This window comes from Daphnia pulicaria, chromosome 6 (assembly GCF_021234035.1).
Source record: "Daphnia pulicaria isolate SC F1-1A chromosome 6, SC_F0-13Bv2, whole genome shotgun sequence".
NCBI lineage: Eukaryota > Metazoa > Arthropoda > Branchiopoda > Diplostraca > Daphniidae > Daphnia > Daphnia pulicaria.
In genome coordinates, this window is record NC_060918.1 from 7,721,380 (window position 1) to 7,748,527 (window position 27,148).

At 38.5% G+C, this 27,148-nt stretch overlaps 8 protein-coding genes and 2 long non-coding RNA genes across 11 annotated transcripts; 9 read left to right on the plus strand and 1 right to left on the minus strand.

Moving 5' to 3' along the window:
* The first annotated feature begins 2,702 nt into the window (after positions 1-2,702).
* LOC124344412 lies at positions 2,703-5,159 on the plus strand. The gene is made up of 8 exons (XM_046797951.1): positions 2,703-2,801; positions 2,891-2,999; positions 3,069-3,297; positions 3,353-4,448; positions 4,513-4,656; positions 4,713-4,879; positions 4,933-5,024; positions 5,078-5,159. Exons 3-5 carry the CDS (start codon positions 3,197-3,199, stop codon positions 4,528-4,530), a joined length of 1,215 nt encoding a protein of 404 aa, XP_046653907.1. The 5' UTR covers positions 2,703-2,801; positions 2,891-2,999; positions 3,069-3,196; the 3' UTR covers positions 4,531-4,656; positions 4,713-4,879; positions 4,933-5,024; positions 5,078-5,159.
* A 90-nt stretch (positions 5,160-5,249) lies between these two features.
* Positions 5,250-5,950, plus strand: LOC124341744. The gene is made up of 2 exons (XR_006918593.1): positions 5,250-5,591; positions 5,680-5,950. It is a non-coding gene; the product is annotated as an uncharacterized LOC124341744 (long non-coding RNA).
* A 1,803-nt stretch (positions 5,951-7,753) lies between these two features.
* On the plus strand, positions 7,754-11,093 carry LOC124344353. Its single transcript, XM_046797870.1, has 10 exons — positions 7,754-7,944; positions 8,034-8,142; positions 8,212-8,440; positions 8,496-9,591; positions 9,656-9,799; positions 9,856-10,022; positions 10,076-10,167; positions 10,221-10,328; positions 10,389-10,734; positions 10,823-11,093. The coding sequence occupies exons 3-5, from the start codon at positions 8,340-8,342 to the stop codon at positions 9,671-9,673; spliced, it is 1,215 nt and encodes a 404-aa protein (XP_046653826.1). The 5' UTR covers positions 7,754-7,944; positions 8,034-8,142; positions 8,212-8,339; the 3' UTR covers positions 9,674-9,799; positions 9,856-10,022; positions 10,076-10,167; positions 10,221-10,328; positions 10,389-10,734; positions 10,823-11,093.
* LOC124342050 (dual specificity protein kinase Ttk-like) lies at positions 9,893-13,436 on the plus strand. Its single transcript, XM_046795021.1, has 6 exons — positions 9,893-10,022; positions 10,076-10,167; positions 10,221-10,328; positions 10,444-10,734; positions 13,206-13,283; positions 13,353-13,436. Exons 1-6 carry the CDS (start codon positions 9,893-9,895, stop codon positions 13,434-13,436), a joined length of 783 nt encoding a protein of 260 aa, XP_046650977.1.
* Positions 12,895-15,443, plus strand: LOC124344431. The gene is made up of 8 exons (XM_046797972.1): positions 12,895-13,085; positions 13,175-13,283; positions 13,353-13,581; positions 13,637-14,732; positions 14,797-14,940; positions 14,997-15,163; positions 15,217-15,308; positions 15,362-15,443. Exons 3-5 carry the CDS (start codon positions 13,481-13,483, stop codon positions 14,812-14,814), a joined length of 1,215 nt encoding a protein of 404 aa, XP_046653928.1. The 5' UTR covers positions 12,895-13,085; positions 13,175-13,283; positions 13,353-13,480; the 3' UTR covers positions 14,815-14,940; positions 14,997-15,163; positions 15,217-15,308; positions 15,362-15,443.
* Positions 15,444-15,533: 90 nt separating this feature from the next.
* Positions 15,534-16,234, plus strand: LOC124341729. The gene is made up of 2 exons (XR_006918587.1): positions 15,534-15,875; positions 15,964-16,234. It is a non-coding gene; the product is annotated as an uncharacterized LOC124341729 (long non-coding RNA).
* A 1,803-nt stretch (positions 16,235-18,037) lies between these two features.
* Positions 18,038-21,377, plus strand: LOC124344365. Its single transcript, XM_046797900.1, has 10 exons — positions 18,038-18,228; positions 18,318-18,426; positions 18,496-18,724; positions 18,780-19,875; positions 19,940-20,083; positions 20,140-20,306; positions 20,360-20,451; positions 20,505-20,612; positions 20,673-21,018; positions 21,107-21,377. Exons 3-5 carry the CDS (start codon positions 18,624-18,626, stop codon positions 19,955-19,957), a joined length of 1,215 nt encoding a protein of 404 aa, XP_046653856.1. The 5' UTR covers positions 18,038-18,228; positions 18,318-18,426; positions 18,496-18,623; the 3' UTR covers positions 19,958-20,083; positions 20,140-20,306; positions 20,360-20,451; positions 20,505-20,612; positions 20,673-21,018; positions 21,107-21,377.
* Positions 20,177-21,130, plus strand: LOC124342051 (dual specificity protein kinase Ttk-like). Its single transcript, XM_046795022.1, has 5 exons — positions 20,177-20,306; positions 20,360-20,451; positions 20,505-20,612; positions 20,728-21,018; positions 21,107-21,130. The coding sequence occupies exons 1-5, from the start codon at positions 20,177-20,179 to the stop codon at positions 21,128-21,130; spliced, it is 645 nt and encodes a 214-aa protein (XP_046650978.1).
* A 233-nt stretch (positions 21,378-21,610) lies between the features above and the next one.
* On the minus strand, positions 21,611-22,374 carry LOC124342052 (rab-like protein 6). Its single transcript, XM_046795023.1, has 3 exons — positions 22,205-22,374; positions 21,761-22,130; positions 21,611-21,694 (listed from the first exon to the last, which is right to left on the minus strand). The coding sequence occupies exons 1-3, from the start codon at positions 22,372-22,374 to the stop codon at positions 21,611-21,613; spliced, it is 624 nt and encodes a 207-aa protein (XP_046650979.1).
* A 1,568-nt stretch (positions 22,375-23,942) lies between these two features.
* LOC124343999 (maternal protein exuperantia-1-like) lies at positions 23,943-26,028 on the plus strand. 2 transcript variants are annotated; one of them, XM_046797389.1, is made up of 6 exons: positions 23,943-23,994; positions 24,151-24,415; positions 24,478-24,763; positions 24,824-24,906; positions 24,969-25,332; positions 25,390-25,907. In XM_046797389.1, the coding sequence occupies exons 2-5, from the start codon at positions 24,323-24,325 to the stop codon at positions 25,131-25,133; spliced, it is 627 nt and encodes a 208-aa protein (XP_046653345.1). In that variant the 5' UTR covers positions 23,943-23,994; positions 24,151-24,322; the 3' UTR covers positions 25,134-25,332; positions 25,390-25,907. The 2 variants fall into 2 exon arrangements, with proteins under 2 accessions (XP_046653345.1, XP_046653344.1); XM_046797388.1 differs by lacking the exon at positions 23,943-23,994 and having other exon boundaries at positions 24,366-24,763; positions 24,823-24,906; positions 25,390-26,028.
* The last annotated feature ends 1,120 nt before the right edge of the window (positions 26,029-27,148 follow it).

Genomic DNA, 27,148 nt, shown 5'->3' on the forward strand with positions numbered 1-27,148 from the left:
CGCCTTCTGGAACGTCCCAAGAGTATAAGGTATGTTGAATTCTTATCCGTTCGAAATCTTCGCATTAATATTACACTATTGATTTACAGATAAGCAGGAAAACAGACGTGTGGTCTCTTGGCTGTATGTATGTCTCATTTACAAGAACCCACCTTTTAGCAAGTTCAGGGACACGATCGAGAAAATCAGTGCCATCGTTGATGAGCGTCATGTTTATAGACTTTCCTTTGACGGCTGATCCGATGGTTATAGCAGTTCTAAAAGGCTGTCACGATCGCAATCCGCGCAATCGACCATCAATTGAGCAGCTTTTATCTCATCCATATTTGACATGTACAAGTCAGTCTCCGGTCCAATCCTCGAAGAACATTCCCCCTCAGCTGCGTATTCAGCTTGAATTTCTACTAGAAGGTGGTCAACTCACTGAGGAAGTCAAGGTAATTAGACAATGTCTAATTACCTTAATAAATTATCCTCAAGTAAAAGTCTAAGCTTACATAAACCTACTGCTTCGGCTTTTCGCAGGAAAATATTCGACAATGGATGTGAATTACTTCCATGAGCGACTTCCTTGCAAGCAATACTGTATCAGTCATCATTATCAAATTCATCCCATATTGTAATTTAAATATTGTTGTAATATCAGATATACATAACCCTTTCCCTGCCCTTCATTAACTATCTTCATCTCGCAATTATACAGCGTCCGTTTTTTCTTCTCTATTGCTTTCCAGTTCTGTATAAAATAACATAAGCCATACTTTAACGGTTATAAAATAAAAAATAAAGTTAAGCGGCGTTAGAAAACTCATACATTTATTAAGCGGCAATTATCCAAAATTATTTAAGGCTTTATGTTATTTTTTTCTTTTAACTAATAAATAAATGATGGCCTTTGTCGACATATTTTAGCATTTGAAAAGCTTAAGAACACATTTATACCTTGTACAACCACTTAACTTAAAATAGAAAAGTAAACAAAATCGATATTGTGGTCATAAATGATTAGATAATAATAATAAAAATGAACATCTTTTAGAGTTCTTCGTAATCGTTATAAGGACGGGATTCCTCAACTACATCGGAATCCGGAGCAGGACTACTTGAGGTTCTTTCATCCTTTCATGATTTTTTGGATTTCCGTTTGCTTTTTTTTTCTTTTATTCTTTTACTCCTGCCTAAAAAATAAAAAAAATTCTGAAAAATTCTGAAAAAATTAGGAAGGCATATAGCAATAAAAGTTCGACTTAACAATAGGCCCTGAATTGTTCATTTAAGACAGTTTTCAACTGGCTTACGACTATTCCTTCGCGGCGAGCTGATAAGCTTGCTTTTCTATCTAAGATAGAAAAGCATCAATAACAATAAAAGAAGAGATTCTCTGAACACATTTTGGTTTTTATTATTTTTATTCGACGAAAGTTTAGAAAAGTCAAGTTTTGCGTTACAATCACGCTGTCATTCTCATAAGTTCGGTTGTACAAGTTTTTTTCTTCACTTTTTTTTTGGTTTCCTGATGGGTTTTTATCACCCAGCACTTCGCGTGATTCCAATGTTTGTAAGGCGAAATCCTGTTCATGTCTTGGGTTGGCAATTTCATTGGTTGTTGCTGTTTTGGTTGGTCGAAATTGCTCTTATCATGTTCTTGAGTTGTTTTGTCAATTGTTGAGCGTTGGTTGAGCGGGGAAACCTTTCGCAGCTTTCAGCGGTATAAAAACAAATCCGACAAACAGAATCAATATCACTAAAACAACAATGATCACTTGTTGAACGAATTTCTTTTTTAAGGACCGTTTAAGGATTTTCCAATACTCTTTAATTGTCTTTTTATTTTTCAGCCCGGCATCTAGCCACTCAAAAAACACTTTTGGTTTCATTTTTTGATTGATGATTATGAATATCCTTCCCTGTCCTAATATAGATTCGTCCAAGAAACTTCTTGTTGCATCCACATTTTCCGTGGATAAATGATTTTTTATAATTAACGAGTTAGACATTTCATGACTCGTTTACTGAAATGTTTTTAAATTATTTTTCACATTTAGTTCACCACAGAAAATAATATAAAGAACTTAAATATTTGAATAAATCCAAAATTTCCCGATAGGTTTCCCGATAGGTTCTATCACCAAACGACTATACATCTCCTCTACACCCCATTCCCCACCCCCACCCCACCCCACCCCCACCCCACCCACCTCCCACTCAGGACGGGGGGACGACGGTTTTTCCTACGGCTCGATGGCTGTTTCGGGGTTTTTCACTCGATTTCTCTCTGGGAGGTGGCGCTGTTCCTCTCGAGAGAGATAGGGAAACGATTTTCGTCTGGGGGGGTCCATTAAGGTTTTATACGATTTGCGGGGGTTTACGTGACGTTATGCAAATCGCGGACCGTCTTGTAGAGGGGGATGTTATTACAAGGCAACGTCGTGATCCCGGTTCGATTGAGATAAAGGGGTCTGTGTGATTTAAATGTAAAAAATATCGCCTTTTAGGGGTCTGTGTGATTTAAATTGTAAAAAATAATCGCCTTTTTTTAGTTAATTTTTCTCCCGACAGGTGGTTCTGACGCCAATCATTAATTCAAGGCCGACGAACTCTAACGCGGCCTTGTAATTGGAATAATATTACAAAACAGTGAAATAAAACAGTGAAATACAAATCACAAAACAAGGCTCAACAACAAAATCAAAACAAAGCTCAACAATTTATGGCTGGCTATTAATCAACTAAGTTTCCATCTGAAATGTCACATTTTATTCAGATAGAAGAACTGTTGGAAGTATTCTGCTTAAAAAAATGTATTTCATTATAAAATGTTAATGCATATCATTGGCTTAAGTTGTAACTTTCAATCTTGTGTGTGTTTTTCTTTTACCCCCGGCAAAAGTTCTTGTCCTGATGTATCAACACTGGTGCAGAGTCTACAACAAGCCTTGGCCCTTGAAGCTAAATTCCAACCAAAGCTTCAACTTCTGTCAACAGCCAGCAATACAGGAGTAAGTATTTTGTAATGCTTCTACTATTGAGAATACAAACTAATTTGTAATTTGTTGTTTGTGTTTTAGGAAAGCAGTGAAATTACGTGTGCAATGAGGGATGGAGCTGCTCATGTTCTTCGCTGCTTGAAAGAAAAATTTGTGTTGGTTTGAAGCCGATCCGCCCATTCAGTGTGTCTGCTTCCAATCTCAATCCTATGACACCAGGAAGGCCTCAGTTGCCACGGACACCCAGACTTTGCTTCAAAGAAAATGATAATTCAAGATTTGGAACACATGATTTTCCATCAACTCCAAAGTATTTCTTAAAAATTTCAAGTTAAATTCCACTGTGTAACTCCTTTCCATGCTAGGTTTGGTCGTTCTGAATCAACACCAGAACTTCACAGGATAAGAAAGTTGGACCAATCTCTTCACATGGTTGAGAGAAACACCACTCAAGAAAAAGCACATTACAACAATGTGCTCCAAGAAAGTAATGCATCCAATCTTTTGACTCTCACCAGTGATTCTCTCCCAGATATCTTTCGTAAGCCTATTAGCCAACAGCAACATGAGGTTCCACTCAACCTACAGTCTAAATTTGGCAATTCAGAAGATAAGGTTTCAAAATTGGGTTATTGCCCTTCCTCCACAAATACCCAACAAGGTTTTGGCACAAAAATCAATCATCCAGAATCTCAGAAAGAGTCCTCCATCAAACTAGTTACTGAAGGACTCGGGATAGTAACACAAGTAAAAGAAGAAGTACCTTGTGCTGATATTCTAAAACCAGCTGTTCCACAGATACCTCTACCTGGAGCAAAAAATGAATTTGTTGCATGGAACCAACCGGAAAAATCATCCTTTTCGACCAATAAGTTACCATCTGTGCATTCGGAAATGGAAGAAATATATGCTTTCACCAATTCTAAGAACAAATCAGGATTGAATTCTACTTCAGATACAGCGAGCGCTCTTGGACTACCGACACAACCGACTGTCAAAATGCATCCTTTAGATCAAGCGCAAACACCACTAGCTAAAAATCTGACGTGGACTGGACATTCATCATTTAGTACAACCAAAATACGAGAATCATCCCTAGTTTCGTTTGCTTCGACTTCGAAGACTGAAATGCATAACGATGAACAAAAACCATCACTCGGCATTTTATTACCCAAAGTACAGGCAGAAACGTCTCCAATTTTCAATCTAGCAAGCTCTAAACCTCCGCAGCCAATACCTATTCAACCGGTGGTAAGCGTCGTGGCAGAAGTTCAACCAATTGATCCCATCCAACATCATGTAGAGCAACAAAGCAAATTAATTCCCCCAGTTTCCAGCAGCAATATTTTACCCCCTCCAAATGCTCGACCGACTCCGAAAACCAAGCAGATAGCAGTAAACGGCAAGGTTTACAGCGTTATGAAACCGCTTGGGCGTGGGGGATCAAGTGTCGTATATCAGGTCGAACTTGAAATCTTGCGTAACTCATTTTTTACACATTTATTTATTGACTTTTGAAACGCAGGTACTGAACCAAGAATGACATATTTGCCTTAAAAGTTGTTCGTCTTGATTCCGTTGACGAAGTCACAGCTGAAGGCTATATTAATGAAATCCGGCTGTTGAAACAACTACAAGGTTTGCCTCGCGTCGTCCGCCTTCTTGAATAGTAAGTTAATTGCTAGTATGTGCCCTCCAATTTCGTAAAGTAACACAAATCTGTAGCGAGTACAACGAAGAAGAAGAGAAATTGTTGTTGGTAATGGAAAAAGGTGATACCGACTTCGCAACTGTCATCCGGACTCGCACCAGTCTCAACGCCATCAACCCTACCCTGATTCGCTTTTACTGGCAGGAAATGTTAGAAGCTGTGAAAGAGATTCATGACAAGAGTAATTACTATTTCTATTATTAGTCTGAGCATTCATTAATCTTGTCGTTGTAGATGTGATTCATACAGATCTGAAACCGGCTAACTTTCTTTTGGTCAATGGAGGCTTAAAGTTGATCGACTTCGGTATTGCCACTTCTATCCAGGTATGAGAACTGTTAAAATCTTAAACGAATCGATTTAATCGTTTTCTTTCTAGGCCGACATGACGTCGATAATGAAGGACAGCCAGTGCGGTACATAGAATTACATGGCACCAGAAGCAATCAAATCTGCTACGCCTTCTGGAACGTCCCAAGAGTATAAGGTATGTTGAATTCTTATCCGTTCGAAATCTTCGCATTAATATTACACTATTGATTTACAGATAAGCAGGAAAACAGACGTGTGGTCTCTTGGCTGTATGTTGTCTCATTTACAAGAACCCACCTTTTAGCAAGTTCAGGGACACGATCGAGAAAATCAGTGCCATCGTTGATGAGCGTCATGTTATAGACTTTCCTTTGACGGCTGATCCGATGGTTATAGCAGTTCTAAAAGGCTGTCACGATCGCAATCCGCGCAATCGACCATCAATTGAGCAGCTTTTATCTCATCCATATTTGACATGTACAAGTCAGTCTCCGGTCCAATCCTCGAAGAACATTCCCCCTCAGCTGCGTATTCAGCTTGAATTTCTACTAGAAGGTGGTCAACTCACTGAGGAAGTCAAGGTAATTAGACAATGTCTAATTACCTTAATAAATTATCCTCAAGTAAAAGTCTAAGCTTACATAAACCTACTGCTTCGGCTTTTCGCAGGAAAATATTCGACAATGGATGTGAATTACTTCCATGAGCGACTTCCTTGCAAGCAATACTGTATCAGTCATCATTATCAAATTCATCCCATATTGTAATTTAAATATTGTTGTAATATCAGATATACATAACCCTTTCCCTGCCCTTCATTAACTATCTTCATCTCGCAATTATACAGCGTCCGTTTTTTCTTCTCTATTGCTTTCCAGTTCTGTATAAAATAACATAAGCCAACTTTAACGGTTATAAAATAAAAATAAAGTTAAGCGGCGTTAGAAAACTCATACATTTATTAAGCGGCAATTATCCAAAATTATTTAAGGCTTTATGTTATTTTTTTCTTTTAACTAATAAATAAATGATGGCCTTTGTCGACATATTTTAGCATTTGAAAAGCTTAAGAACACATTATACCTTGTACACCACTTAACTTAAAATAGAAAAGTAAACAAATCGATATTGTGGTCTAAATGATTAGATAATAATAATAAAAATGAACATCTTTTAGAGTTCTTCGTAATCGTTATAAGGACGGGATTCCTCAACTACATCGGAATCCGGAGCAGGACTACTTGAGGTTCTTTCATCCTTTCATGATTTTTTGGATTTCCGTTTGCTTTTTTTTCTTTTATTCTTTTACTCCTGCCAAAAAAAAAAAAAAATTCTGAAAAATTCTGAAAAATTAGGAAGGCATATAGCAATAAAAGTTCGACTTAACAATAGGCCCTGAATTTTTCATTTAAGACAGTTTTCAACTGGCTTACGACTATTCCTTCGCGGCGAGCTGATAAGCTTGCTTTTCTATCTAAGATAGAAAAGCATCAATAACAATAAAAGAAGAGATTCTCTGAACACATTTGGTTTTTAATATTTTTATTCGACGAAAGTTTAGAAAAGTCAAGTTTTGCGTTACAATCACGCTGTCATTCTCATAAGTTCGGTTGTACAAGTTTTTTTCTTCACTTTTTTTTTGGTTTCCTGATGGGTTTTTATCACCAGCACTTCGCGTGATTCCAATGTTTGTAAGGCGAAATCCTGTTCATGTCTTGGGTTGGCAATTTCATTGGTTGTTGCTGTTTTGGTTTGGTCGAAATTGCTCTTATCATGTTCTTGAGTTGTTTTGTCAATTGTTGAGCGTTGTTGAGCGGGGAAACCTTTCGCAGCTTTCAGCGGTATAAAAACAAATCCGACAAACAGAATCAATATCACTAAAACAACAATGATCACTTGTTGAACGAATTTCTTTTTTAAGGACCGTTTAAGGATTTTCCAATACTCTTTAATTGTCTTTTTATTTTTCAGCCCGGCATCTAGCCACTCAAAAAACACTTTTGGTTTCATTTTTTGATTGATGATTATGAATATCCTTCCCTGTCCTTAATATAGATTCGTCCAAGAAACTTCTTGTTGCATCCACATTTTCCGTGGATAAATGATTTTTTAATAATTAACGAGTTAGACATTTCATGACTCGTTTACTGAAATGGTTTTTAAATTATTTTTCACATTTAGTTCACCACAGAAAATAATATAAAGAACTTAAATATTTGAATAAATCCAAATTTCCCGATAGGTTTCCCGATAGGTTCTATCACCAAACGACTATACATCTCCTCTACACCCCATTCCCCACCCCCACCCCACCCCACCCCACCCCACCCACCTCCCACTCAGGACGGGGGGACGACGGTTTTTCCTACGGCTCGATGGCTGTTTCGGGGTTTTTCACTCGATTTCTCTCTGGGAGGTGGCGCTGTTCCTCTCGGAGAGATAGGGAAACGATTTTCGTCTGGGGGGGTCCATTAAGGTTTTATACGATTTGCGGGGGTTTACGTGACGTTATGCAAATCGCGACCGTCTTGTAGAGGGGATGTTATTACAAGGCAACGTCGTGATCCCGGTTCGATTGAGATAAAGGGGTCTGTGTGATTTAAATGTAAAAAATAATCGCCTTTTAGGGGTCTGTGTGATTTAAATTGTAAAAAATAATCGCCTTTTTTTAGTTAATTTTTCTCCCGACAGGTGGTTCTGACGCCAATCATTAATTCAAGGCCGACGAACTCTAACGCGGCCTTGTAATTGGAATAATATTACAAAACAGTGAAATAAAACAGTGAAATACAAATCACAAAACAAGGCTCAACAACAAAAATCAAAACAAAGCTCAACAATTTATGGCTGGCTATTAATCAACTAAGTTTCCATCTGAAATGTCACATTTTATTCAGATAGAAGAACTGTTGGAAGTATTCTGCTTAAAAAAATGTATTTCATTATAAAATGTTAATGCATATCATTGGCTTAAGTTGTAACTTTCAATCTTGTGTGTGTTTTTCTTTTACCCCCGGCAAAAGTTCTTGTCCTGATGTATCAACACTGGTGCAGAGTCTACAACAAGCCTTGGCCCTTGAAGCTAAATTCCAACCAAAGCTTCAACTTCTGTCAACAGCCAGCAATACAGGAGTAAGTATTTTGTAATGCTTCTACTATTGAGAATACAAACTAATTTGTAATTTGTTGTTTGTGTTTTAGGAAAGCAGTGAAATTACGTGTGCAATGAGGGATGGAGCTGCTCATGTTCTTCGCTGCTTGAAAGAAAAATTTGTGTTGGTTTGAAGCCGATCCGCCCATTCAGTGTGTCTGCTTCCAATCTCAATCCTATGACACCAGGAAGGCCTCAGTTGCCACGGACACCCAGACTTTGCTTCAAAGAAAATGATAATTCAAGATTTGGAACACATGATTTTCCATCAACTCCAAAGTATTTCTTAAAAATTTCAAGTTAAATTCCACTGTGTAACTCCTTTCCATGCTAGGTTTGGTCGTTCTGAATCAACACCAGAACTTCACAGGATAAGAAAGTTGGACCAATCTCTTCACATGGTTGAGAGAAACACCACTCAAGAAAAAGCACATTACAACAATGTGCTCCAAGAAAGTAATGCATCCAATCTTTTGACTCTCACCAGTGATTCTCTCCCAGATATCTTTCGTAAGCCTATTAGCCAACAGCAACATGAGGTTCCACTCAACCTACAGTCTAAATTTGGCAATTCAGAAGATAAGGTTTCAAAATTGGGTTATTGCCCTTCCTCCACAAATACCCAACAAGGTTTTGGCACAAAAATCAATCATCCAGAATCTCAGAAAGAGTCCTCCATCAAACTAGTTACTGAAGGACTCGGGATAGTAACACAAGTAAAAGAAGAAGTACCTTGTGCTGATATTCTAAAACCAGCTGTTCCACAGATACCTCTACCTGGAGCAAAAAATGAATTTGTTGCATGGAACCAACCGGAAAAATCATCCTTTTCGACCAATAAGTTACCATCTGTGCATTCGGAAATGGAAGAAATATATGCTTTCACCAATTCTAAGAACAAATCAGGATTGAATTCTACTTCAGATACAGCGAGCGCTCTTGGACTACCGACACAACCGACTGTCAAAATGCATCCTTTAGATCAAGCGCAAACACCACTAGCTAAAAATCTGACGTGGACTGGACATTCATCATTTAGTACAACCAAAATACGAGAATCATCCCTAGTTTCGTTTGCTTCGACTTCGAAGACTGAAATGCATAACGATGAACAAAAACCATCACTCGGCATTTTATTACCCAAAGTACAGGCAGAAACGTCTCCAATTTTCAATCTAGCAAGCTCTAAACCTCCGCAGCCAATACCTATTCAACCGGTGGTAAGCGTCGTGGCAGAAGTTCAACCAATTGATCCCATTCAACATCATGTAGAGCAACAAAGCAAATTAATTCCCCCAGTTTCCAGCAGCAATATTTTACCCCCTCCAAATGCTCGACCGACTCCGAAAACCAAGCAGATAGCAGTAAACGGCAAGGTTTACAGCGTTATGAAACCGCTTGGGCGTGGGGGATCAAGTGTCGTATATCAGGTCGAACTTGAAATCTTGCGTAACTCATTTTTTACACATTTATTTATTGACTTTTGAAACGCAGGTACTGAACCAAGAATGACATATTTGCCTTAAAAGTTGTTCGTCTTGATTCCGTTGACGAAGTCACAGCTGAAGGCTATATTAATGAAATCCGGCTGTTGAAACAACTACAAGGTTTGCCTCGCGTCGTCCGCCTTCTTGAATAGTAAGTTAATTGCTAGTATGTGCCCTCCAATTCCGTAAAGTAACACAAATCTGTAGCGAGTACAACGAAGAAGAAGAGAAATTGTTGTTGGTAATGGAAAAAGGTGATACCGACTTCGCAACTGTCATCCGGACTCGCACCAGTCTCAACGCCATCAACCCTACCCTGATTCGCTTTTACTGGCAGGAAATGTTAGAAGCTGTGAAAGAGATTCATGACAAGAGTAATTACTATTTCTATTATTAGTCTGAGCATTCATTAATCTTGTCGTTGTAGATGTGATTCATACAGATCTGAAACCGGCTAACTTTCTTTTGGTCAATGGAGGCTTAAAGTTGATCGACTTCGGTATTGCCACTTCTATCCAGGTATGAGAACTGTTAAAATCTTAAACGAATCGATTTAATCGTTTTCTTTCTAGGCCGACATGACGTCGATAATGAAGGACAGCCAGTGCGGTACATACAATTACATGGCACCAGAAGCAATCAAATCTGCTACGCCTTCTGGAACGTCCCAAGAGTATAAGGTATGTTGAATTCTTATCCGTTCGAAATCTTCGCATTAATATTACACTATTGATTTACAGATAAGCAGGAAAACAGACGTGTGGTCTCTTGGCTGTATGTTGTCTCATTTACAAGAACCCACCTTTTAGCAAGTTCAGGGACACGATCGAGAAAATCAGTGCCATCGTTGATGAGCGTCATGTTATAGACTTTCCTTTGACGGCTGATCCGATGGTTATAGCAGTTCTAAAAGGCTGTCACGATCGCAATCCGCGCAATCGACCATCAATTGAGCAGCTTTTATCTCATCCATATTTGACATGTACAAGTCAGTCTCCGGTCCAATCCTCGAAGAACATTCCCCCTCAGCTGCGTATTCAGCTTGAATTTCTACTAGAAGGTGGTCAACTCACTGAGGAAGTCAAGGTAATTAGACAATGTCTAATTACCTTAATAAATTATCCTCAAGTAAAAGTCTAAGCTTACATAAACCTACTGCTTCGGCTTTTCGCAGGAAAATATTCGACAATGGATGTGAATTACTTCCATGAGCGACTTCCTTGCAAGCAATACTGTATCAGTCATCATTATCAAATTCATCCCATATTGTAATTTAAATATTGTTGTAATATCAGATATACATAACCCTTTCCCTGCCCTTCATTAACTATCTTCATCTCGCAATTATACAGCGTCCGTTTTTTCTTCTCTATTGCTTTCCAGTTCTGTATAAAATAACATAAGCCAACTTTAACGGTTATAAAATAAAAATAAAGTTAAGCGGCGTTAGAAAACTCATACATTTATTAAGCGGCAATTATCCAAAATTATTTAAGGCTTTATGTTATTTTTTTCTTTTAACTAATAAATAAATGATGGCCTTTGTCGACATATTTTAGCATTTGAAAAGCTTAAGAACACATTATACCTTGTACACCACTTAACTTAAAATAGAAAAGTAAACAAATCGATATTGTGGTCTAAATGATTAGATAATAATAATAAAAATGAACATCTTTTAGAGTTCTTCGTAATCGTTATAAGGACGGGATTCCTCAACTACATCGGAATCCGGAGCAGGACTACTTGAGGTTCTTTCATCCTTTCATGATTTTTTGGATTTCCGTTTGCTTTTTTTTCTTTTATTCTTTTACTCCTGCCAAAAAAAAAAAAATTCTGAAAAATTCTGAAAAATTAGGAAGGCATATAGCAATAAAAGTTCGACTTAACAATAGGCCCTGAATTTTTCATTTAAGACAGTTTTCAACTGGCTTACGACTATTCCTTCGCGGCGAGCTGATAAGCTTGCTTTTCTATCTAAGATAGAAAAGCATCAATAACAATAAAAGAAGAGATTCTCTGAACACATTTGGTTTTTAATATTTTTATTCGACGAAAGTTTAGAAAAGTCAAGTTTTGCGTTACAATCACGCTGTCATTCTCATAAGTTCGGTTGTACAAGTTTTTTTCTTCACTTTTTTTTTGGTTTCCTGATGGGTTTTTATCACCAGCACTTCGCGTGATTCCAATGTTTGTAAGGCGAAATCCTGTTCATGTCTTGGGTTGGCAATTTCATTGGTTGTTGCTGTTTTGGTTTGGTCGAAATTGCTCTTATCATGTTCTTGAGTTGTTTTGTCAATTGTTGAGCGTTGTTGAGCGGAGAAACCTTTCGCAGCTTTCAGCGGTATAAAAACAAATCCGACAAACAGAATCAATATCACTAAAACAACAATGATCACTTGTTGAACGAATTTCTTTTTTAAGGACCGTTTAAGGATTTTCCAATACTCTTTAATTGTCTTTTTATTTTTCAGCCCGGCATCTAGCCACTCAAAAAACACTTTTGGTTTCATTTTTTGATTGATGATTATGAATATCCTTCCCTGTCCTTAATATAGATTCGTCCAAGAAACTTCTTGTTGCATCCACATTTTCCGTGGATAAATGATTTTTTAATAATTAACGAGTTAGACATTTCATGACTCGTTTACTGAAATGGTTTTTAAATTATTTTTCACATTTAGTTCACCACAGAAAATAATATAAAGAACTTAAATATTTGAATAAATCCAAATTTCCCGATAGGTTTCCCGATAGGTTCTATCACCAAACGACTATACATCTCCTCTACACCCCATTCCCCACCCCCACCCCACCCCACCCCACCCCACCCACCTCCCACTCAGGACGGGGGGACGACGGTTTTTCCTACGGCTCGATGGCTGTTTCGGGGTTTTTCACTCGATTTCTCTCTGGGAGGTGGCGCTGTTCCTCTCGGAGAGATAGGGAAACGATTTTCGTCTGGGGGGGTCCATTAAGGTTTTATACGATTTGCGGGGGTTTACGTGACGTTATGCAAATCGCGACCGTCTTGTAGAGGGGATGTTATTACAAGGCAACGTCGTGATCCCGGTTCGATTGAGATAAAGGGGTCTGTGTGATTTAAATGTAAAAAATAATCGCCTTTTAGGGGTCTGTGTGATTTAAATTGTAAAAAATAATCGCCTTTTTTTAGTTAATTTTTCTCCCGACAGGTGGTTCTGACGCCAATCATTAATTCAAGGCCGACGAACTCTAACGCGGCCTTGTAATTGGAATAATATTACAAAACAGTGAAATAAAACAGTGAAATACAAATCACAAAACAAGGCTCAACAACAAAAATCAAAACAAAGCTCAACAATTTATGGCTGGCTATTAATCAACTAAGTTTCCATCTGAAATGTCACATTTTATTCAGATAGAAGAACTGTTGGAAGTATTCTGCTTAAAAAAATGTATTTCATTATAAAATGTTAATGCATATCATTGGCTTAAGTTGTAACTTTCAATCTTGTGTGTGTTTTTCTTTTACCCCCGGCAAAAGTTCTTGTCCTGATGTATCAACACTGGTGCAGAGTCTACAACAAGCCTTGGCCCTTGAAGCTAAATTCCAACCAAAGCTTCAACTTCTGTCAACAGCCAGCAATACAGGAGTAAGTATTTTGTAATGCTTCTACTATTGAGAATACAAACTAATTTGTAATTTGTTGTTTGTGTTTTAGGAAAGCAGTGAAATTACGTGTGCAATGAGGGATGGAGCTGCTCATGTTCTTCGCTGCTTGAAAGAAAAATTTGTGTTGGTTTGAAGCCGATCCGCCCATTCAGTGTGTCTGCTTCCAATCTCAATCCTATGACACCAGGAAGGCCTCAGTTGCCACGGACACCCAGACTTTGCTTCAAAGAAAATGATAATTCAAGATTTGGAACACATGATTTTCCATCAACTCCAAAGTATTTCTTAAAAATTTCAAGTTAAATTCCACTGTGTAACTCCTTTCCATGCTAGGTTTGGTCGTTCTGAATCAACACCAGAACTTCACAGGATAAGAAAGTTGGACCAATCTCTTCACATGGTTGAGAGAAACACCACTCAAGAAAAAGCACATTACAACAATGTGCTCCAAGAAAGTAATGCATCCAATCTTTTGACTCTCACCAGTGATTCTCTCCCAGATATCTTTCGTAAGCCTATTAGCCAACAGCAACATGAGGTTCCACTCAACCTACAGTCTAAATTTGGCAATTCAGAAGATAAGGTTTCAAAATTGGGTTATTGCCCTTCCTCCACAAATACCCAACAAGGTTTTGGCACAAAAATCAATCATCCAGAATCTCAGAAAGAGTCCTCCATCAAACTAGTTACTGAAGGACTCGGGATAGTAACACAAGTAAAAGAAGAAGTACCTTGTGCTGATATTCTAAAACCAGCTGTTCCACAGATACCTCTACCTGGAGCAAAAAATGAATTTGTTGCATGGAACCAACCGGAAAAATCATCCTTTTCGACCAATAAGTTACCATCTGTGCATTCGGAAATGGAAGAAATATATGCTTTCACCAATTCTAAGAACAAATCAGGATTGAATTCTACTTCAGATACAGCGAGCGCTCTTGGACTACCGACACAACCGACTGTCAAAATGCATCCTTTAGATCAAGCGCAAACACCACTAGCTAAAAATCTGACGTGGACTGGACATTCATCATTTAGTACAACCAAAATACGAGAATCATCCCTAGTTTCGTTTGCTTCGACTTCGAAGACTGAAATGCATAACGATGAACAAAAACCATCACTCGGCATTTTATTACCCAAAGTACAGGCAGAAACGTCTCCAATTTTCAATCTAGCAAGCTCTAAACCTCCGCAGCCAATACCTATTCAACCGGTGGTAAGCGTCGTGGCAGAAGTTCAACCAATTGATCCCATTCAACATCATGTAGAGCAACAAAGCAAATTAATTCCCCCAGTTTCCAGCAGCAATATTTTACCCCCTCCAAATGCTCGACCGACTCCGAAAACCAAGCAGATAGCAGTAAACGGCAAGGTTTACAGCGTTATGAAACCGCTTGGGCGTGGGGGATCAAGTGTCGTATATCAGGTCGAACTTGAAATCTTGCGTAACTCATTTTTTACACATTTATTTATTGACTTTTGAAACGCAGGTACTGAACCAAGAATGACATATTTGCCTTAAAAGTTGTTCGTCTTGATTCCGTTGACGAAGTCACAGCTGAAGGCTATATTAATGAAATCCGGCTGTTGAAACAACTACAAGGTTTGCCTCGCGTCGTCCGCCTTCTTGAATAGTAAGTTAATTGCTAGTATGTGCCCTCCAATTCCGTAAAGTAACACAAATCTGTAGCGAGTACAACGAAGAAGAAGAGAAATTGTTGTTGGTAATGGAAAAAGGTGATACCGACTTCGCAACTGTCATCCGGACTCGCACCAGTCTCAACGCCATCAACCCTACCCTGATTCGCTTTTACTGGCAGGAAATGTTAGAAGCTGTGAAAGAGATTCATGACAAGAGTAATTACTATTTCTATTATTAGTCTGAGCATTCATTAATCTTGTCGTTGTAGATGTGATTCATACAGATCTGAAACCGGCTAACTTTCTTTTGGTCAATGGAGGCTTAAAGTTGATCGACTTCGGTATTGCCACTTCTATCCAGGTATGAGAACTGTTAAAATCTTAAACGAATCGATTTAATCGTTTTCTTTCTAGGCCGACATGACGTCGATAATGAAGGACAGCCAGTGCGGTACATAGAATTACATGGCACCAGAAGCAATCAAATCTGCTACGCCTTCTGGAACGTCCCAAGAGTATAAGGTATGTTGAATTCTTATCCGTTCGAAATCTTCGCATTAATATTACACTATTGATTTACAGATAAGCAGGAAAACAGACGTGTGGTCTCTTGGCTGTATGTTGTCTCATTTACAAGAACCCACCTTTTAGCAAGTTCAGGGACACGATCGAGAAAATCAGTGCCATCGTTGATGAGCGTCATGTTATAGACTTTCCTTTGACGGCTGATCCGATGGTTATAGCAGTTCTAAAAGGCTGTCACGATCGCAATCCGCGCAATCGACCATCAATTGAGCAGCTTTTATCTCATCCATATTTGACATGTACAAGTCAGTCTCCGGTCCAATCCTCGAAGAACATTCCCCCTCAGCTGCGTATTCAGCTTGAATTTCTACTAGAAGGTGGTCAACTCACTGAGGAAGTCAAGGTAATTAGACAATGTCTAATTACCTTAATAAATTATCCTCAAGTAAAAGTCTAAGCTTACATAAACCTACTGCTTCGGCTTTTCGCAGGAAAATATTCGACAATGGATGTGAATTACTTCCATGAGCGACTTCCTTGCAAGCAATACTGTATCAGTCATCATTATCAAATTCATCCCATATTGTAATTTAAATATTGTTGTAATATCAGATATACATAACCCTTTCCCTGCCCTTCATTAACTATCTTCATCTCGCAATTATACAGCGTCCGTTTTTTCTTCTCTATTGCTTTCCAGTTCTGTATAAAATAACATAAGCCAACTTTAACGGTTATAAAATAAAAATAAAGTTAAGCGGCGTTAGAAAACTCATACATTTATTAAGCGGCAATTATCCAAAATTATTTAAGGCTTTATGTTATTTTTTTCTTTTAACTAATAAATAAATGATGGCCTTTGTCGACATATTTTAGCATTTGAAAAGCTTAAGAACACATTATACCTTGTACACCACTTAACTTAAAATAGAAAAGTAAACAAATCGATATTGTGGTCTAAATGATTAGATAATAATAATAAAAATGAACATCTTTTAGAGTTCTTCGTAATCGTTATAAGGACGGGATTCCTCAACTACATCGGAATCCGGAGCAGGACTACTTGAGGTTCTTTCATCCTTTCATGATTTTTTGGATTTCCGTTTGCTTTTTTTTCTTTTATTCTTTTACTCCTGCCAAAAAAAAAAAAAAATTCTGAAAAATTCTGAAAAATTAGGAAGGCATATAGCAATAAAAGTTCGACTTAACAATAGGCCCTGAATTTTTCATTTAAGACAGTTTTCAACTGGCTTACGACTATTCCTTCGCGGCGAGCTGATAAGCTTGCTTTTCTATCTAAGATAGAAAAGCATCAATAACAATAAAAGAAGAGATTCTCTGAACACATTTGGTTTTTAATATTTTTATTCGAGGAAAGTTTAGAAAAGTCAAGTTTTGCGTTACAATCACGCTGTCATTCTCATAAGTTCGGTTGTACAAGTTTTTTTCTTCACTTTTTTTTTGGTTTCCTGATGGGTTTTTATCACCAGCACTTCGCGTGATTCCAATGTTTGTAAGGCGAAATCCTGTTCATGTCTTGGGTTGGCAATTTCATTGGTTGTTGCTGTTTTGGTTTGGTCGAAATTGCTCTTATCATGTTCTTGAGTTGTTTTGTCAATTGTTGAGCGTTGTTGAGCGGGGAAACCTTTCGCAGCTTTCAGCGGTATAAAAACAAATCCGACAAACAGAATCAATATCACTAAAACAACAATGATCACTTGTTGAACGAATTTCTTTTTTAAGGACCGTTTAAGGATTTTCCAATACTCTTTAATTGTCTTTTTATTTTTCAGCCCGGCATCTAGCCACTCAAAAAACACTTTTGGTTTCATTTTTTGATTGATGATTATGAATATCCTTCCCTGTCCTTAATATAGATTCGTCCAAGAAACTTCTTGTTGCATCCACATTTTCCGTGGATAAATGATTTTTTAATAATTAACGAGTTAGACATTTCATGACTCGTTTACTGAAATGGTTTTTAAATTATTTTTCACATTTAGTTCACCACAGAAAATAATATAAAGAACTTAAATATTTGAATAAATCCAAATTTCCCGATAGGTTTCCCGATAGGTTCTATCACCAAACGACTATACATCTCCTCTACACCCCATTCCCCACCCCCACCCCACCCCACCCCACCCCACCCACCTCCCACTCAGGACGGGGGGACGACGGTTTTTCCTACGGCTCGATGGCTGTTTCGGGGTTTTTCACTCGATTTCTCTCTGGGAGGTGGCGCTGTTCCTCTCGGAGAGATAGGGAAACGATTTTCGTCTGGGGGGGTCCATTAAGGTTTTATACGATTTGCGGGGGTTTACGTGACGTTATGCAAATCGCGACCGTCTTGTAGAGGGGATGTTATTACAAGGCAACGTCGTGATCCCGGTTCGATTGAGATAAAGGGGTCTGTGTGATTTAAATGTAAAAAATAATCGCCTTTTAGGGGTCTGTGTGATTTAAATTGTAAAAAATAATCGCCTTTTTTTAGTTAATTTTTCTCCCGACAGGTGGTTCTGACGCCAATCATTAATTCAAGGCCGACGAACTCTAACGCGGCCTTGTAATTGGAATAATATTACAAAACAGTGAAATAAAACAGTGAAATACAAATCACAAAACAAGGCTCAACAACAAAAATCAAAACAAAGCTCAACAATTTATGGCTGGCTATTAATCAACTAAGTTTCCATCTGAAATGTCACATTTTATTCAGATAGAAGAACTGTTGGAAGTATTCTGCTTAAAAAAATGTATTTCATTATAAAATGTTAATGCATATCATTGGCTTAAGTTGTAACTTTCAATCTTGTGTGTGTTTTTCTTTTACCCCCGGCAAAAGTTCTTGTCCTGATGTATCAACACTGGTGCAGAGTCTACAACAAGCCTTGGCCCTTGAAGCTAAATTCCAACCAAAGCTTCAACTTCTGTCAACAGCCAGCAATACAGGAGTAAGTATTTTGTAATGCTTCTACTATTGAGAATACAAACTAATTTGTAATTTGTTGTTTGTGTTTTAGGAAAGCAGTGAAATTACGTGTGCAATGAGGGATGGAGCTGCTCATGTTCTTCGCTGCTTGAAAGAAAAATTTGTGTTGGTTTGAAGCCGATCCGCCCATTCAGTGTGTCTGCTTCCAATCTCAATCCTATGACACCAGGAAGGCCTCAGTTGCCACGGACACCCAGACTTTGCTTCAAAGAAAATGATAATTCAAGATTTGGAACACATGATTTTCCATCAACTCCAAAGTATTTCTTAAAAATTTCAAGTTAAATTCCACTGTGTAACTCCTTTCCATGCTAGGTTTGGTCGTTCTGAATCAACACCAGAACTTCACAGGATAAGAAAGTTGGACCAATCTCTTCACATGGTTGAGAGAAACACCACTCAAGAAAAAGCACATTACAACAATGTGCTCCAAGAAAGTAATGCATCCAATCTTTTGACTCTCACCAGTGATTCTCTCCCAGATATCTTTCGTAAGCCTATTAGCCAACAGCAACATGAGGTTCCACTCAACCTACAGTCTAAATTTGGCAATTCAGAAGATAAGGTTTCAAAATTGGGTTATTGCCCTTCCTCCACAAATACCCAACAAGGTTTTGGCACAAAAATCAATCATCCAGAATCTCAGAAAGAGTCCTCCATCAAACTAGTTACTGAAGGACTCGGGATAGTAACACAAGTAAAAGAAGAAGTACCTTGTGCTGATATTCTAAAACCAGCTGTTCCACAGATACCTCTACCTGGAGCAAAAAATGAATTTGTTGCATGGAACCAACCGGAAAAATCATCCTTTTCGACCAATAAGTTACCATCTGTGCATTCGGAAATGGAAGAAATATATGCTTTCACCAATTCTAAGAACAAATCAGGATTGAATTCTACTTCAGATACAGCGAGCGCTCTTGGACTACCGACACAACCGACTGTCAAAATGCATCCTTTAGATCAAGCGCAAACACCACTAGCTAAAAATCTGACGTGGACTGGACATTCATCATTTAGTACAACCAAAATACGAGAATCATCCCTAGTTTCGTTTGCTTCGACTTCGAAGACTGAAATGCATAACGATGAACAAAAACCATCACTCGGCATTTTATTACCCAAAGTACAGGCAGAAACGTCTCCAATTTTCAATCTAGCAAGCTCTAAACCTCCGCAGCCAATACCTATTCAACCGGTGGTAAGCGTCGTGGCAGAAGTTCAACCAATTGATCCCATTCAACATCATGTAGAGCAACAAAGCAAATTAATTCCCCCAGTTTCCAGCAGCAATATTTTACCCCCTCCAAATGCTCGACCGACTCCGAAAACCAAGCAGATAGCAGTAAACGGCAAGGTTTACAGCGTTATGAAACCGCTTGGGCGTGGGGGATCAAGTGTCGTATATCAGGTCGAACTTGAAATCTTGCGTAACTCATTTTTTACACATTTATTTATTGACTTTTGAAACGCAGGTACTGAACCAAGAATGACATATTTGCCTTAAAAGTTGTTCGTCTTGATTCCGTTGACGAAGTCACAGCTGAAGGCTATATTAATGAAATCCGGCTGTTGAAACAACTACAAGGTTTGCCTCGCGTCGTCCGCCTTCTTGAATAGTAAGTTAATTGCTAGTATGTGCCCTCCAATTCCGTAAAGTAACACAAATCTGTAGCGAGTACAACGAAGAAGAAGAGAAATTGTTGTTGGTAATGGAAAAAGGTGATACCGACTTCGCAACTGTCATCCGGACTCGCACCAGTCTCAACGCCATCAACCCTACCCTGATTCGCTTTTACTGGCAGGAAATGTTAGAAGCTGTGAAAGAGATTCATGACAAGAGTAATTACTATTTCTATTATTAGTCTGAGCATTCATTAATCTTGTCGTTGTAGATGTGATTCATACAGATCTGAAACCGGCTAACTTTCTTTTGGTCAATGGAGGCTTAAAGTTGATCGACTTCGGTATTGCCACTTCTATCCAGGTATGAGAACTGTTAAAATCTTAAACGAATCGATTTAATCGTTTTCTTTCTAGGCCGACATGACGTCGATAATGAAGGACAGCCAGTGCGGTACATACAATTACATGGCACCAGAAGCAATCAAATCTGCTACGCCTTCTGGAACGTCCCAAGAGTATAAGGTATGTTGAATTCTTATCCGTTCGAAATCTTCGCATTAATATTACACTATTGATTTACAGATAAGCAGGAAAACAGACGTGTGGTCTCTTGGCTGTATGTTGTCTCATTTACAAGAACCCACCTTTTAGCAAGTTCAGGGACACGATCGAGAAAATCAGTGCCATCGTTGATGAGCGTCATGTTATAGACTTTCCTTTGACGGCTGATCCGATGGTTATAGCAGTTCTAAAAGGCTGTCACGATCGCAATCCGCGCAATCGACCATCAATTGAGCAGCTTTTATCTCATCCATATTTGACATGTACAAGTCAGTCTCCGGTCCAATCCTCGAAGAACATTCCCCCTCAGCTGCGTATTCAGCTTGAATTTCTACTAGAAGGTGGTCAACTCACTGAGGAAGTCAAGGTAATTAGACAATGTCTAATTACCTTAATAAATTATCCTCAAGTAAAAGTCTAAGCTTACATAAACCTACTGCTTCGGCTTTTCGCAGGAAAATATTCGACAATGGATGTGAATTACTTCCATGAGCGACTTCCTTGCAAGCAATACTGTATCAGTCATCATTATCAAATTCATCCCATATTGTAATTTAAATATTGTTGTAATATCAGATATACATAACCCTTTCCCTGCCCTTCATTAACTATCTTCATCTCGCAATTATACAGCGTCCGTTTTTTCTTCTCTATTGCTTTCCAGTTCTGTATAAAATAACATAAGCCAACTTTAACGGTTATAAAATAAAAATAAAGTTAAGCGGCGTTAGAAAACTCATACATTTATTAAGCGGCAATTATCCAAAATTATTTAAGGCTTTATGTTATTTTTTTCTTTTAACTAATAAATAAATGATGGCCTTTGTCGACATATTTTAGCATTTGAAAAGCTTAAGAACACATTATACCTTGTACACCACTTAACTTAAAATAGAAAAGTAAACAAATCGATATTGTGGTCTAAATGATTAGATAATAATAATAAAAATGAACATCTTTTAGAGTTCTTCGTAATCGTTATAAGGACGGGATTCCTCAACTACATCGGAATCCGGAGCAGGACTACTTGAGGTTCTTTCATCCTTTCATGTTTTTTTGGATTTCCGTTTGCTTTTTTTTTCTTTTACTCTTTTACTCTTGCCTATTACTTCAAGGGACAATTCTTCGAGCGAAACGTCTACCGTCTTTGGTTCAGGAACTTTTCGATTGACAAATTCATTGTTTTTCAGGGAACTCGATGATGAAGAAACATTCAATTTTGATGAAGGAAATTTTTCAGCGCCATCATTGAGCCAGTCATCTAGGTCGTCCTCGATAGTAATATCTTCAACCGTTTTATTCACTTTATAAGCAGCTGCTTCTTTTTTATCGGCCTGTGGAACTGGCACTTCTTCGTCCGAAGAAGAAACTGAGATCTGTGTAACAGGATTTCCAAACTCAGATGCTCGAAGATAATCCTCATCATCGATTTCATCTTGAAAACCCATCACCATGGGATTGCCTTCATTCTCGGCATCACTAAATTTCCATTTTAAGCCATTTTACGCTTTAAAATAAAATATTTATCAATTCGTAATTTTTGTTTCTTTTACCTGTCTGAATCTTGCTCGACTAAAACCCCTTTTACCGTTGAACTAGGTATTTCGTCGACTGAAGACAGGAAACCCAAGGATTGCTCTCCGTCGTCCCCATCGACAATAAAGTCTTCGACGCTGGAAAATTCGTTCTCCTTTTTAGTAGAATCGCCTGCTATAATGGACATAATATTTTTTTTTTTTGTCAAAAGATCTAGGCTTACTATTCACGGTCTGTAGGTTTGTCTGTAGGTTGTAGGTTTTGGTTGGTCTATGGAAGATTTCATTACTTTAGGTGTGGTTGCTTGAACTGGATTGACCGCCGTTTGCGGTTTTGCGGCGGTTGCGGATGATATAGGTGCGTTATTAGCAGGAGCTTCATTTGAGGCTGTAGCTGCGCTTAGTGAATCAGCTGTTTGCCGTCGTTTTTGAGTAAGTAGATCTAGAAATCTGTCAACAAAAAGAAACAATACAAATAATTCTAAAAAAACCAACAAAATTAATAATCAATTACTTATCATAGTTACATCAAAATTACAATTCATAATCATAATTACATATCATATTGCATTGCAAAAATTTGTGTTGCATAAAGAGTCGATTTCTCAGCCAATGATACTGCATCATAAGGGTACATTCAAGAATCTATTTTAATGCCATTAAAATATTTTATGAGAAATTGTTGATCGGTAGTAATATCACATCAGCTATACCAATATGTCAACATAGAAAACCAGATTTTATTCGCCTCTTCCTTGAAATTGCTGGTGTTGCATTTGCGGAGCTAAATTAACAAAATGAAATATTTTCAATTTTTAAATTCTATTTATATTTAAATTGTTGAAACAGACCCATCCACAAAGAACTCCAGCCTTCCTTCTTGGGACTTATCAGGTAAAGGGGAGGCTAGCTCTATTTTAACTCCAACAAGAATATCAGAGTTTGCAAGTCTTAGCCTTGCCGATCCACTGGCATTTGAAACTAATCTAGTTTCAACTTTCAAGAATTATAGGGCGATAATCCAGCATTGTTCTACCATCACTTCGTAAACCATAACCTGCGAATCGTACAAACCCTCGAATAGGGGATGTGAAATGAGTGTAGATTGGAGCAGCCAAACCGTAATGATAGAAATCTACTTGAGCAACTGTTCCACTGCTAAAATCGAGGCTAAAATAAACTGCTTGCATCAGTAACAGATGCGTCCAAAGAAGCGGCTGATGCTTTGTTGCTGCTTATATCTTAAGTAAAGCCCTGCCGAGAGATTCGAAAAATACCCATCAAACGGTTTCAAATTCCCCCCCAAAAAACCTAAACCACGTGAAAAAAACCCTATCGGGAAACTCGCGCGCGAAGCAAGGGATCGGATTTCTATCGCCAAAGACCTGTTTCCTGACCCAACCCAACCCACACCAACAGATGGCGTTGTTCCTCTCAGAGAGATAGGAAAGTTGTTAATTTCATTAATTAGTCTTATACGATTTTTTTCTTAGAGTTAAAAAATTAGGAAATTATGATCATGTTGTGCAAGACAAGGTTTTACATGGAGCCGTCGCATTTAGATTTTTATATTGCGACGAAATCATAATTATATACTTGAATTTGTGTTTTCGTGTTTTATTAAACTGCCGTTAGATGGTTCTGACGCATTGCTATAAGGCCGTGCTATATAAACACAGCCTATTATCTAGTCAACTCGGTCTACTGTTTTCCATTTGCAGTCTACATTCGAAAGCAATTCGAAAGCATGGCCTAGTTCGAAAGTAATGGTATTCTCTTCCATCAACCAGCGGCCATCAAATCCTCAGGTAATTAATTAACTAATTTCAATACCACATTGGTTAAAGAAAAGGGGAACTGTTCTTGAAGACTGCCTAAGTATTCTCTTTGCTCGCATTTGTTTTTAACCACTACAAGTCTGTTGTTGAATGCTGTTTGATTATCGATAGTGTTTTATGTTGCAGAATAAAATTACAGGAATGACCAACAACAGTGAAGAACAACAGACCTCATCTTCCACCGAGGAGACCATCATAGAGGTGGTAATTAAGCCACCAACTACAGAGGCCAAGGTTGAATCTGATGCTCCCCCCGCTGTGATCACCACTTAGCCAGCACAGCCAATGCCTGAACACGATGACAGCATTGCTGGTCATGTGGGAAGCCACCGTTACTGGTCGACGCCTCATCGACGAGATGGCCAACCTGGGATCATTCTACGTGGCACAGGAAGAGAAAGCAGAAGAGCACGATTTCAATGAGTACGTCGTGGATCATTCTACGTGGCACAGGAAGAGAAAGCAGAAGGGCACGATTTCAACGAGTACGTCATGCCGTATGGCAAGCTACCGCTGAATGTAATTCGCAACTACAATCTTCTCATCGTTGACACGGATCGTTACCGCATGCTCAAGGAGATCCGCAACAGCAGAATGCTCAAGTCAAAGGGCGAGGTGGCCGCCTGCAACGATTTCGCCTCGTGGCTCATCAAGCTCCAAAAAGATAATTTCACCGACAAGAAAATAGTCTTAGTCTTCTTTGAACCACGCCACTCCCAAGATCCTTCAGCTCTTCCAGGTATATCGCCATTTCTGTTTCTATTTTTAGACTCGTTTCTAACTTTCAGTTTGTTTTAGGCTTTGGAACGTTACCGTCTTCTTGATGATGTCAACAAGATTTTGCTTGGATGTGTTAATGGCTGGGATCTGCTCCGTCAACAGGTAACAACCAAAATAGTAACGCGTGAACTGGTTAGATTTTCTAACGTTTTAATCGAAAACAGGTGCATGATTTGAAGGATGAACATCACATGGTTCTTAAAGCTTTGGCTGATCATCACCTTGGAGTCGACACACCTTTGGAGAGCGCTGTTCAACGTGCTCAATCAAGCACTTCACAAGATCCTTCGCAAGGTGCATGGCGGCCGCATCAACACTGGGGTACTTAAGGAGAACCTCATCAGTTGCGATCATTTGCTCGATCAAGTCAAGAAGATCAAAGAAGAATTGACTAAGGAGGCTCAATGGAGACCTGTATTCGCTGACATGTTTCATCAAGGTATCAAACCTCGCCGGCGAGCTGGATTCCTCCGCCATATGCTCGTCGAGTCGGGCATCACCTATGCCGGCCTTACGGAAACATTCAAGGTGAGTTTGTTTTCTTATTTTCAATTCTTAACCGGATAATTGAAATTTCTTTTGCAGGACAAGAAAGATGACGGTGTGGTCGAGGTCATCAAAGAGAACATCAAAGGCAAGAATGAAGCCGACGTGGAGGAAGTCATCAAGCTGCTGAATCAACAACTTGCGCAGCCAGACAAGCCCGTCCGACGCGGTAGCGGCCGTCGAGCACCCCGAACTCGTTCCCTTTGCACCGCCACGGACTTGGAGAAGCAGCAGCCTGCGTCCAAGATCGAGCCCGAGGAAAACAACAACGACCCTGTCAAAGTGATTATGGATGTTATTCCCAGCACTCCTGCGTTCCTGTCCGAAGTTCAAAAAGTCCCTCTCTCCTCGACTCGCCTGAAATTACTTACTGCCTCCCGCCCCACTTCCCTTTGGTTTTTCACTTATCTTGTCTCGTTTTTGAGAAATTTTGATCTTTTTTTAAGTTTACAAGTCTTGCACGAAACAAACTTGCTTGTCGCTTTTGGTTATGCTTTTCTTCTTACCAGAGATAACACTTGCAAAATTTATATATATACCAGGGAGCTTTTTGGTAATTGTTCTAGTCTTCTACTAAAATCAATCCAGGGTGTATATGTGCGATGAAATTGTCTCTGCAGTGCCTTTCATACTTGTGAGTTGATCTCATGGAATGGAATACAAAATACCCTGAGGAAATTTATTGTCTTTTATTTTTTTTCTTCTCAACAAAATCTTGCCTCTCTCAGGCAGAGGCCAATAACGGCTGGCAAGTGAACAATGAGGAACTGTAGGATTGAAATCTATTCTGACCAAGTAACCATTTTCCTCATCAAATGGTTGTACTTGAACAGATTTCATCTGTAATAACCAACAGGTCTTCTAACATGTTGGGCTTTTCAGGGTCTCTAATTGTCCTCAGCAAGTGTAAAAAAAGAACAGAAATGTTTTACTCTGTGGTGAAATATGATAAAAATACAACAGACCAGTGATGATTTCCTTGATTTCTTGACATTGATGGACCTCCAATGTTTACTTCTCTTCCAGGATCAGCCTTTGTCCTACTGGTGTGTCGCCTAGTTTGTTCTTTAAGGAAATATAATGTGTAAGCCATTAACGTAAAAAGAAAAAGATGAATATTTATCATTACCATAGCTGTCAGAAAGGGAAGATAACCAAATGATCTTCAGATACTCAACTTCTAAACAGATAATTAAGTAATCCTTAAATAGGATTAATTAGTGTCAAGTTAGTCTCTGTAGTGTCAGAGTATGATGGACCTCCAATGTTTACTTCTCTTCCAAGATCAGCCTTTGTCCTACTTGTGTGCCTCCTAGTTTGTTCTTTAAGGAAATAAGATAGAAAAGCAAGCTTATCAGCTCGCCGCGAAGGGATAGTCGTAAGCCAGTTGAAAACTGTCTTAAATGATAAATTCAGGGCGTATTGTTAAGTCGGACTTATTCACAATTCACACTTTTCTTCACATACTTTTTGGTTTTAAAAGAGGTTTTTCTGTCACAGTCCAATATCCTTGCAAGTTATTTACGTTTAGTTTGCTCAACTCAAATGTACCTATTTTTACACATAAAGTTCAATAATTGAATTTAAAAATAACTATCTTTAAGTTTAATAACTGCAAAACTTAAATACAAATCAAATCTGGTTATTGCGTCATGGTTGGGTCATCAAAGATTGCGTCACCACGGCGATGCTATGAACATCTGGTGGTTTTTAATCATGTTTAACCATCCATAACGTATATATTTCAATAAAAAATATTCGACAAGAAAGAATTAATTTTAAACTTAACACCTTTTTT

What these genes read in the sequence shown, in the direction of transcription:
- LOC124342051 (XM_046795022.1), top strand. Translation starts at nt 20,177, where the DNA reads ATGGAAAAAGGTGATACCGACTTCGCAACTGTCATCCGGACTCGCACC. An exon ending in GAAAGAGATTCATGACAAGA is followed by an intron (nt 20,307 to 20,359) that starts GTAATTACTATT and finishes TTGTCGTTGTAG; the next exon opens with ATGTGATTCATACAGATCTG. An exon ending in AACTCACTGAGGAAGTCAAG is followed by an intron (nt 21,019 to 21,106) that starts GTAATTAGACAA and finishes GGCTTTTCGCAG; the next exon opens with GAAAATATTCGACAATGGAT.
- LOC124344431 (XM_046797972.1), top strand. Translation starts at nt 13,481, where the DNA reads ATGACACCAGGAAGGCCTCAGTTGCCACGGACACCCAGACTTTGCTTC. An exon ending in GATTTTCCATCAACTCCAAA is followed by an intron (nt 13,582 to 13,636) that starts GTATTTCTTAAA and finishes TTTCCATGCTAG; the next exon opens with GTTTGGTCGTTCTGAATCAA.
- LOC124344412 (XM_046797951.1), top strand. Translation starts at nt 3,197, where the DNA reads ATGACACCAGGAAGGCCTCAGTTGCCACGGACACCCAGACTTTGCTTC. An exon ending in GATTTTCCATCAACTCCAAA is followed by an intron (nt 3,298 to 3,352) that starts GTATTTCTTAAA and finishes TTTCCATGCTAG; the next exon opens with GTTTGGTCGTTCTGAATCAA.
- LOC124344353 (XM_046797870.1), top strand. Translation starts at nt 8,340, where the DNA reads ATGACACCAGGAAGGCCTCAGTTGCCACGGACACCCAGACTTTGCTTC. An exon ending in GATTTTCCATCAACTCCAAA is followed by an intron (nt 8,441 to 8,495) that starts GTATTTCTTAAA and finishes TTTCCATGCTAG; the next exon opens with GTTTGGTCGTTCTGAATCAA.
- LOC124343999 (XM_046797388.1), top strand. Translation starts at nt 24,985, where the DNA reads ATGAACATCACATGGTTCTTAAAGCTTTGGCTGATCATCACCTTGGAG. An exon ending in GCCTTACGGAAACATTCAAG is followed by an intron (nt 25,333 to 25,389) that starts GTGAGTTTGTTT and finishes TTTCTTTTGCAG; the next exon opens with GACAAGAAAGATGACGGTGT.
- LOC124342052 (XM_046795023.1), bottom strand. Translation starts at nt 22,374, where the DNA reads ATGTCCATTATAGCAGGCGATTCTACTAAAAAGGAGAACGAATTTTCC. An exon ending in GTCGAGCAAGATTCAGACAG is followed by an intron (nt 22,131 to 22,204) that starts GTAAAAGAAACA and finishes ATGGAAATTTAG; the next exon opens with TGATGCCGAGAATGAAGGCA. An exon ending in TCGAAGAATTGTCCCTTGAA is followed by an intron (nt 21,695 to 21,760) that starts GTAATAGGCAAG and finishes AAAACATGAAAG; the next exon opens with GATGAAAGAACCTCAAGTAG.
- LOC124344365 (XM_046797900.1), top strand. Translation starts at nt 18,624, where the DNA reads ATGACACCAGGAAGGCCTCAGTTGCCACGGACACCCAGACTTTGCTTC. An exon ending in GATTTTCCATCAACTCCAAA is followed by an intron (nt 18,725 to 18,779) that starts GTATTTCTTAAA and finishes TTTCCATGCTAG; the next exon opens with GTTTGGTCGTTCTGAATCAA.
- LOC124342050 (XM_046795021.1), top strand. Translation starts at nt 9,893, where the DNA reads ATGGAAAAAGGTGATACCGACTTCGCAACTGTCATCCGGACTCGCACC. An exon ending in GAACGTCCCAAGAGTATAAG is followed by an intron (nt 10,329 to 10,443) that starts GTATGTTGAATT and finishes CTCATTTACAAG; the next exon opens with AACCCACCTTTTAGCAAGTT. An exon ending in CAACAGCCAGCAATACAGGA is followed by an intron (nt 13,284 to 13,352) that starts GTAAGTATTTTG and finishes TTTGTGTTTTAG; the next exon opens with GAAAGCAGTGAAATTACGTG.